This window comes from Tachyglossus aculeatus, chromosome 4 (assembly GCF_015852505.1).
Source record: "Tachyglossus aculeatus isolate mTacAcu1 chromosome 4, mTacAcu1.pri, whole genome shotgun sequence".
Taxonomy (NCBI): Eukaryota; Metazoa; Chordata; class Mammalia; order Monotremata; family Tachyglossidae; genus Tachyglossus; species Tachyglossus aculeatus.
The window spans coordinates 54,929,015-54,938,799 of NC_052069.1; the positions used below are offsets into that span (position 1 = coordinate 54,929,015).

At 46.4% G+C, this 9,785-nt stretch overlaps 1 protein-coding gene across 2 annotated transcripts in view; it reads right to left on the reverse strand.

The window, feature by feature from the left end:
• Positions 1-4,944, reverse strand: part of SASS6 (SAS-6 centriolar assembly protein) — a 62,671-nt gene extending 57,727 nt beyond the window's left edge. For both annotated transcript variants that reach the window (XM_038744855.1, XM_038744854.1), the window contains exon 1: positions 4,846-4,944. In XM_038744855.1, coding sequence (XP_038600783.1) covers positions 4,846-4,910 — 65 coding nt within the window. In that variant the 5' untranslated portion in view covers positions 4,911-4,944. The remainder of the gene's footprint in view (positions 1-4,845) is intronic.
• Positions 4,945-9,785: the final 4,841 nt, after the last annotated feature.

Here is a 9,785-nt window from a genome sequence, read left to right on the forward strand (position 1 = left end):
CCCCCGGTTTACCTCCTTCCCTTCCCCACAGCACCTGTATATATGTTTGTACATATTTATTACTCTATTTATTTTACTTGTACATATGTATTCTATTTATTTTATTTTGTTAATATGTTTGGTTTTGTTCCCTGTCTCCCCCATCTAGACTGTGAGCCCGCTGTTGGGTAGGGACCGTCTCTAGACGTTGCCAACTTGTACTTCCCAAGCGCGTAGTCCGGTGCTCTGCACACAGTAAGCGCTCAATAAACACGATTGATTGATGATTGATTGATCATCTTGTACCTGCCCTGGTGCTTAGAACGGGGCTTGGCACAGAGTAAGCGCTTAGCAAGTGCCATTATTATTATTATTATTATTTACTTATTTATTCTACTTGTATATATCTAGTCTATTTATTGTGTTAATATGTTTTGTTGTCTGTCTCCCCATTCTAGACTGTGAGCCCACTGTTGGGTAGGGACTGTCGCTATACGTTGCCAACTTGGACTTACCAAGCGCTTAGTACGGTGCTCTGCACACAGTAAGCGCTCAATAAATACGGTTGATTGATTGTACTTCCCAAGCGCTTAGTACAGTGCTCCGCACACAGTAAGCGCTCAATAAACACGATTGATTGATGATTGATTGATCATCTTGTACCTGCCCTGGCACTTAGAACGGGGCTTGGCACAGAGTAAGCGCTTAACAAATGCCATTATTATTATTATTATTATTAACTTATTTATTCTACTTGTATATATCTAGTCTATTTATTGTGTTAATATGTTTTGTTCTCTGTCTCCCCATTCTAGACTGTGAGCCCGCTGTTGGGTAGGGACTGTCTCTATACATTGCCAACTTGTACTTCCCAAGCGCTTAGTACGGTGCTCTGCACACAGTAAGCGCTCAATAAATACGATTGATTGATTCCCAAGTGCTTAGTACAGTGCTCTGCCCACAGTAAGCGCTCAATAAATATGATTGATTGATTGATTGATCATCTTGTACCTGCCCCGGCGCTTAGAACAGGGTTTGGCACAGAGTCAGCGCTTAACAAATGCCATTATTATTATTATTTACTTATTTATTCTACTTGTATATATCTAGTCTATTTATTGTGTTGATGTGTTTTGTTGTCTGTCTCCCCCTTCCAGACTGTGAGTATGGTGCTCTGCACACAGTAAGCGCTCAATAAATACGATTGATTAATTGATTGATTGATCATCTTCTACCTGCCCCGGCGCTTAGAACTGGGCTTGGCACAGAGTCAGCACTTAACAAATGCCATTATTATTATTATTTATTTATTTTACTTGTACATATCTATTCTATTTATTTTGTTAATGTGTTTGGTTTTGTTCTGTCTCCCCCTTCTAGACTGTGAGCCCACTGCTGGGTAGGGACCATGTCTAGACGTTGCCAACTTGGACTTCCCAAGCGCTTAGTACGGTGCTCTGCACACAGTAAGCGCTCAATAAATACGATTGATTGATTGATCATCTTGTACCTGCCCCAGCGCTTAGAACAGGGCTTGGCACAGAGTAAGCGCTTAACAAATGCCGTTATTATTATTATTTATTTATTTTACTTGTATATATCTAGTCTATTTTGTTAATATGTTTTGTTGTCTGTCTCCCCCTTGTAGACTGTGAGCCCGCTGTTGGGTAGGGACTGTCTCTAGATGTCACCAACTTGGACTTCCCAAGTGTTTAGTACAGCGCTCTGCACCCAGTAAGCGCTCAATAAATACGACTGATTGATTCCCAAGCGCTTAGTACAGTGCTCTGCACACAGTAAGCGCTCGATAAATACGATTGATTGATCATCTTGTACCTGCCCCAGAGCTTAGAACAGGGCTTGGCACAGAGTCAGCGCTTAACAAATGCCATTATTATTATTATTTACTTATTTATTCTACTCGTATATATCTATTCTATTTATTGTGTTAATATGTTTTGTTCTCTGTCTCCCCCTTGTAGACTGGGAGCCCGCTGTTGGGTAGGGACCGTCTCTAGACGTCGCCAACTTGTACTTCTCAAGTGTTTAGTACAGTGCTCTGCACACAGTAAGCGCTCAATAAATACGATTGATTGATTCCCAAGCGCTTAATACAGTGCTCTGCACACAGTAAGCGCTCAATAAATACGATTGATTGATTCCCAAGCGCTTAATACAGTGCTCTGCACCCAGTAAGCGCTCCATAAATAGGATTAATTGATTGATTGATCATCTTGTACCTGCCCCGGCGCTTAGAGCAGGGCTTGGCACAGAGTAAGCGCTTAACAAATGCCATTATTATTATCTATTTATTTATTCTACTTGTATATATCTATTCTATTTATTTTATTTTGTTAATATGTTTTGTTCTCTGTCTCCCCCTTCTAGGCTGTGAGCCCGCTGTTGGGTAGGGACCGTCTCTAGACGTTGCCAAGTTGGACTTCCCAAGCGCTTAGTATGGTGCTCTGCACCCAGTAAGCGCTCAATAAATACGATTGATTGATTGATCATCTTCATCATCATCATCATCATCATCAATCGTATTTATTGAGCGCTTACTATGTGCAGAGCACCATACTAAGCGCTTGGGAAGTACAAATTGGCAACATATAGAGACGGTCCCTACCCAACAGTGGGCTCACAGTCTAAAAGGGGGAGGCAGAGAACAAAACCAAACACACTAACAAAATAAAATAAATAGAATAGATATGTACAAATAAATTAAATAAATAAATAGAGTAAAAAAATATGTACAAACATATATACATATATACATATCATCTTGTACCTGCCCCAGCGCTTAGAGCAGGGCTTGGCACAGAGAAAGCGCTGAACAAATGCCATTATTATTATCTATTTATTTATTCTACTTGCATATATCTATTCTATTGATTTTATTTTGTTAGTATGTTTGGTTTTGTTCTCTGTCTCCCCCTTCTAGACTGTGAGCCCACTGTTGGGTAGGGACCGTCTCTAGACGTCGCCAACTTGGACTTCCCAAGCGTTTAGTACGGCGCTCTACACCCAGTAAGCGCTCAATAAATACGACTGATTGATTCCCAAGCGCTTAGTACAGTGCTCTGCCCACAGTAAGCGCTCGATAAATACGATTGATTGATTGATTGATCATCTGGTACCTGCCCCAGAGCTTAGAACAGGGCTTGGCACAGAGTCAGCGCTTAACAAACGCCATTATTATTATTATTTATTTATTTTACTTGTACATATCTATTCTACTTATTTTGTTAATATGTTTGGTTTTGTTCTGTCTCCCCCTTCTAGACCGTGAGCCCACTGCTGGGTAGGGACCGTCTCTAGACGTCGCCAACTTGGACTTCCCAAGCGCTTAGTACGGTGCTCTGCCCCCAGTAAGCGCTCGACAAATAAGATTGATTGATTGATCATCTTGTACCTGCCCCAGCGCTTACAGCAGGGCTTGGCACGGAGTAAGCGCTTAACAAATGCCGTTATTATTATTATTTACTTATTTATTCTGCTTGTATATATCTATTCTATTTATTGTGTTAACATGTCTTGTTGTCTGTCTCCCCCTTCTAGACTGTGAGCCCACTGTTGGGTAGGGACCGTCTCCAGACGTCGCCAACTTGGACTTCCCAAGCGTTTAGCACGGTGCTCTGCACACAGTAAGCGCTCGATAAATACGACTGATTGATTCCCAAGCGCTTAGTACGGTGCTCTGCACACAGTAAGCGCTCAATAAATACGAATGATTGATGAATTGATCATCTTGTACCTGCCCCAGCGCTTAGAACAGGGCTTGGCACAGAGTAAGCGCTTAACAGATGCCATTATTATTATTATTTATTTATTCTACTTGCATATATCTATTCTATTTATTTTGTTAATATGTCTTGTTGTCTGTCTCCCCCTACTAGACTGCGAGCCCGCTGTTGGGTAGGGACCGTCTCTAGACGTTGCCAACTTGTACTTCCCAAGCGCTTAGTACAGTGCTCTGCACACAGTAAGCGCTCAATAAATACGATTGATTGATTGATCATCTTGTAATAATGATAGCATTTATTAAGCATTTATCTTGTACCTGCCCCAGCGCTTAGAACGGGGCTTGGCACAGTCAGCGCTTAACAAACGCCATTATTATCATTTATTTATTTATTCTACTTGTATATATCTATTCTATTTATTGTGTTAATATGTCTTGTTGTCTGTCTCCCCCTTCTAGACCGTGGGCCCGCTGTTGGGTAGGGACCGTCTCCAGACGTCGCCAACTTGGACTTCCCAAGCGTTTAGTCCAGTGCTCTGCACACAGTAAGCGCTCAATAAATACGATTGATTGATTGATTGATCATCTTGTAATAATGATAGCATTTATTAAGCATTTATCTTGTACCTGCCCCAGCGCTTAGAACGGGGCTTGGCACAGAGTCAGCGCTTAACAAACGCCATTATTATCATTTATTTATTTATTCTACTTGTATATATCTATTCTATTTATTGTGTTAATATGTCTTGTTGTCCGTCTCCCCCTTCTAGACCGTGGGCCCGCTGTTGGGTAGGGACCGTCTCCAGACGTCGCCAACTTGGACTTCCCAAGCGTTTAGCACGGCGCTCTGCCCCCAGTAAGCGCTCAATAAAGACGACCGATTGACTCCCAAGCGTTTAATACAGCGCTCCGCACAAAGTAAGCGCTCAATAAATACGACTGATCGATGAGATGATGATGACAATGATGGCGGCGGGGCCTGAGGGAACGGCTGCGCGGCCGCGCCAACGGTCCTTTCCCGCCGCGGGGCGGCGCAGCGCCCGGCGAACCGGTCCGGACCGGTCCGGACCGGTCCGATCCGGCGCCGGCCGCCACCTTTCTCCTCAGCCCCGCCGCGCGCTCACCTCTCGTCGCAGTCCTTGCACTTCAGCTGCAGCGGGACCAGCTCCCGGAAAAGAAGCTGACTCATGCTGGGCCTCGGCCTGGGCCTCGGCCTCTCCTTCTCCTCACGCGCTCGGGCCGGGCTGGATTTTGAGTTTGGCGCGGCGCTCCCGCGGAGGGGGCGGGAGGAAAGCCCCGACTAGGCCGCGCAGGGACACCGTACACGCCCCGCCCCGCCGCACCTGCGGCCATGAATAAATGATGTTTGCACGTCAGTCGATCAGTCGTATTTATTGAGCGCTTACTGTGTGCAGAGCACCGGACTAAGCGCCTGGGAAGTCCAAGTTGGCAACGTATAGAGACAGTCATCATCATCAATCGTATTTATTGAGCGCTTACTGTGTGCAGAGCACCGCACTAAGCGCTTGGGAAGTCCAAATTGGCAACATATAGAGACAGCGGGCTCACGGTACATGTTTATTTTATTTTGGTAATCAATCAATCAATCGTATTGAGCAATTACTGTGTGCAGAGCACTGTACTAAGCGCTCGGGAGGTCCAAGCTGGCAACATAGAGAGACGGTCCCTACCCAACAGTGGGCTCACAGTACGTGTTTATTTTATTTTGGTAATCAATCAATCAGTCGTATTTATTGAGCGCTTACTGTGTGCAGAGCACTGGACTAAGCGCTCGGGAGGTACAAGCTGGCAACATATAGAGACAGTCCCTACCCAACAGTGGGCTCACAGTACATGTAATCAATCGTATTTATTGAGCGCTTACTGTGTGCAGAGCACTGCACTAAGCGCTTGGGAACTCCAAATTTGCAACATATAGAGACAGTCCCTACCCAACAGTGGGCTCACGGTACATGTTTATTTTATTTTGGTAATCAATCAATCAGTCGTATTTATTGAGCGCTTACTGTGTGCTGAGCACCGTACTAAGCGCTTGGGAAGTCCAAATTGGCAACATACAGAGACAGTCCCTACCCAACAGCGGGCTCACAGTACATGTTTATTTTATTTTGGTAGTCGTATTTATTGAGCGCTTACTGTGTGCAGAGCACTGGACTAAGCGCTCGGGAGGTACAAGCTGGCAACATATACAGTCCCTACCCAACAGCGGGCTCACAGTACATGTTTATTTTATTTTGGTAATCAATCGTATTTATTGAGCGCTTACTGTGTGCAGAGCACTGGACTAAGCGCTCGGGAGGTACAAGCTGGCAACATATAGAGACAGTCCCTACCCAACAGCGGGCTCACAGTACATGTTTATTTTATTTTGGTAGTCAATCAGTCGTATTTATTGAGCGCTTACTGTGTGCAGAGCACTGTACTAAGCGCTCGGGAGGTACAAGCTGGCAACATATAGAGACAGTCCCTACCCAACAGCGGGCTCACAGTACATGTTTATTTTATTTTGGTAATCAATCGTATTTATTGAGCACTTACTGTGTACAGAGCACTGTACTAAGCGCTTGGGAGGTACAAGCTGGCAACATAGAGAGACAGTCCCTACCGAACAGTGGGCTCACAGTCTAGAAGGGGGAGGCAGAGAACAAAACCAAACATACTAACAAAATCAAATAAATAGAATAGATATTTACAAGTAAAATAGAGTAATAAATATGTACAAACATATATACAGGTGCTGGGGGGAAGGGAAGGAGATACGATGCGGGGGATGGAGAGAGGGGTAAGGGGGAGAGGAAGGGGGAGGCAGAGAACAAAACCAAACATACTAACAAAATCAAATAAATAGAATAGATATTTACAAGTAAAATAAATAAATAGAGTAAGAAACATGTACAAACATATACAGGCGCTGTGGGGAAGGGAAGGAGGTAAGATGCGGGGGAGGGAGAGGGGGACGAGGGGGAGAGGAAGGAAGGGGCTCAGTCTGGGAAGGCCTCCTGGAGGAGGTGAGCTCTCAGTAGGGCTTTGTAGGGAGGAAGAGAGCGAGCTTGGCGGATGGGCAGAGGGAGGGCATTCCAGGCCCCGGGGGAGGACGTGGGCCGGGGGTCGATGGCGGGACAGGAAGGCTGAATAGGTGCGAATGAGGTTGTCCTTAATGTAACTTGGTGATAAGGGTCTTTTTCCCGGGGTGGAGGGGGGGAGTCAGTCAGGACCGGAATATGTTTTGCCGTCCGCCTCCCCCTTCTAGACTGCTCACCCGCTGTTGGGTAGGGACCGTCTCTAGATGTTGCCAACTTGGACTTCCCAAGCGCTCAGTACAGTGCTCTGCACACAGTAAGCGCTCAATGAATAATAATAATGATGGCATTTATTAAGCACTTACTACGTGCAAAGCACTGTTCTAAGCGCTGGGGAGGTTACAAGGTGATCAGATTGTCCCACGGGGGGCTCACAGTCTTCATCCCCATTTTACAGATGAGGTCACTGAGGCCCAGAGACGTTAAGTGACTTGCCCAAGATCACACAACGGACATGTGGCGGAGCGGGATTCGAACCCATGACCTCTGACTCTAAAGCCCGGGCTGTTTCCACTGAGCCACGCTGCTTTGCACATGTCTATTCTATTCATTTTATTTTGTTAATATGTTCTGTCGTCCATCACCCCCTTCTAGACTGCTCACCCGCTGTTGGGTAGGGACCGTCTCTAGATGTTGCCAACTTGGACTTCCCAAGCGCTCAGTACAGTGCTCTGCACACAGTAAGCGCTCAATAAATAATAATAATAATGGCATTTATTAAGCACTTACTATGTGCAAAGCACTGTTCTAAGCACTGGGGAGGTTACAAGAGAATAGAAGGTTAGAGAAGCGGCATGGCTCAATGGAAAGGAGTCAGAGGTCATGGGTTCGAATCCCCGCTCCGCCAACGTGTCTGCTGTGTGACTTTGGGCAAGTCACTTAACTTCTCAGTTCCCTCATCTGTAAAATGGGGATGATGACTGTGAGCCCCATGTGGGACAACCTGATCACCTTGTATCCCCCCAGGGCTTAGAACAGTGCTTTGCACATAGTAAGCGCTTAACAAATGCCATTATTATTATTATTTTTTTTACAAGGTGATCAGGTTGTCCCACGGTGGGCTCACAGTCTTCAACCCCATTTTACAGATGAGGTGACTGAGGCACAAAGAAGTGAAGTGACTTGCCCAAAGTCACACAGCTGACAAGTGCTGGAGTCGGGATTTGAACCCATGACCTTTGACTCCAAAGCCCGGGCTCTTGAATGAATGAATGAAATGACCCACAACCTTTTTTCGCTGACGCCGCCATGTTGGTTAGGGGCAGCGCGGCGGCTTAGTGGCAGGAGCCCGGGCTTTGGAGTCAGAGGTCGTGGGTTCAAATCTCGACTCCAACCAATTGTCAGCTGTGCGGCTTTGGGCAAGTCACTTCACTTCTCTGGGCCTCAGTGACCTCATCTGTAAAATGGTGATTAAGACTGTGAGCCCCCGGTGGGACAACCTGATCACCTTGTAACCTCCCCAGCGCTTAGAACAGTGCTTTGAACGAAGTAAGCGCTTAACAAGTGCCATCATTATTATTATTGGGGGCGTCAGGCCGCCATGTTCATTCATTCATTCATTCAAGCGTATTTATTGAGCGCTTACCGTGTGCAGAGCACTGCAGTAAGCGCTTGGGAAGTCCAAGTTGGCAACATATAGAGACGGTCCCTACCCAACAGTGGGCTCACAGTCTAGAAGGGGGAGACAGACGACAAGACAAAACATATTAACAAACATATACATATTCATTCAATCGTATTTATTGAGCGCTTACTGTGTGCAGAGCACTGTACTAAGTGCTTGGGAAGTCCAAGTTGGCAGCATATAGAGACGGTCCCTACGGAACAGCGGGCTCACATGTAGATGTGTACATATATACATATATTGGTTAGGGGGCGTCGGGCCGCCATGATGGTTGGGGGGGCTGTGGGTCGCCATGTTGGTTAGGGGGTATCGGGCCGTCATTCATTCAATTCAATCGTATTTATTGAGCGCTTACTGTGTGCACAGCACTGTACTAAGCGCTTGGGAAGTACAAGTTGGCAACATATAGAGACGGTCCCTACCCAACAGCGGGCTCACAGTCTAGAAGGGGGAGACAGACAACAAAACAAAAAAAAAATAAATAGAATAGTAAATATGTACAAGTAAAACAAATAGAGTAATAAATCTGTACAAACATATGTACAGGTGCTGTGGGGAGGGGAAGGAGGTAGGGCCGGGGGTCGTGGAGAGGAAGGAGGGGGCTCAGTCTGGGAAGGCCTCCTGGAGGAGGCCGTCGTGTTGGTTGGGGGGGCGGCATGTCGCCATGTTGGTTAGGCAGGCGGCGGGTCGCCATACTGGCTAGGGGGTGTCGGGCCGCCATGTTGGTTAGGGGGGCGGCGGGGGGTCTCGGATCGCCATCATCATCATCAATCATATTTATTGAGCGCTTATTGTGTGCAGAGCACTGTACTAAGCGCTTGGGAAGTCCAAGTTGGCCACATATAGAGACGGTCCCTACCCAACAGTGGGCTCACCGTCTAAAAGGGGGAAACAGAGAACAAAACCAAACACACTAACAAAATAAAATGAATAGAATAGATATGTACAAGTAAAATAGAGTAATAAATATGTACAGACATATATACAGTGCTGTGGGGAAGGGAAGGAGGTGGGACGGGGAGGGGTCGAGGGGGAGAGGAAGGAAGGGGCTCAGTCTGGGAAGGCCTCCTGGTGGAGGTGAGCTCTCAGTAGGGCCTTGAAGGGGCGGCGGGTCGCCATGTTGGTTAGGGGGCGTCGGTCCGCCATGTTGCTTAGGGGGGCGTTGGTCCGCCATGTCGGTTGGGGGGGGTGTCATCATCATCATCATCATCAATCGTATTTATTGAGCACTTACTATGTGCAGAGCACTGTACTAACCGCTTGGGAAGTACAAGTTGGCAACATATAGAGACGGTCCCTACCCAACAGTGGGCTCACAGTCTAAAAGGGTCGCCATGTT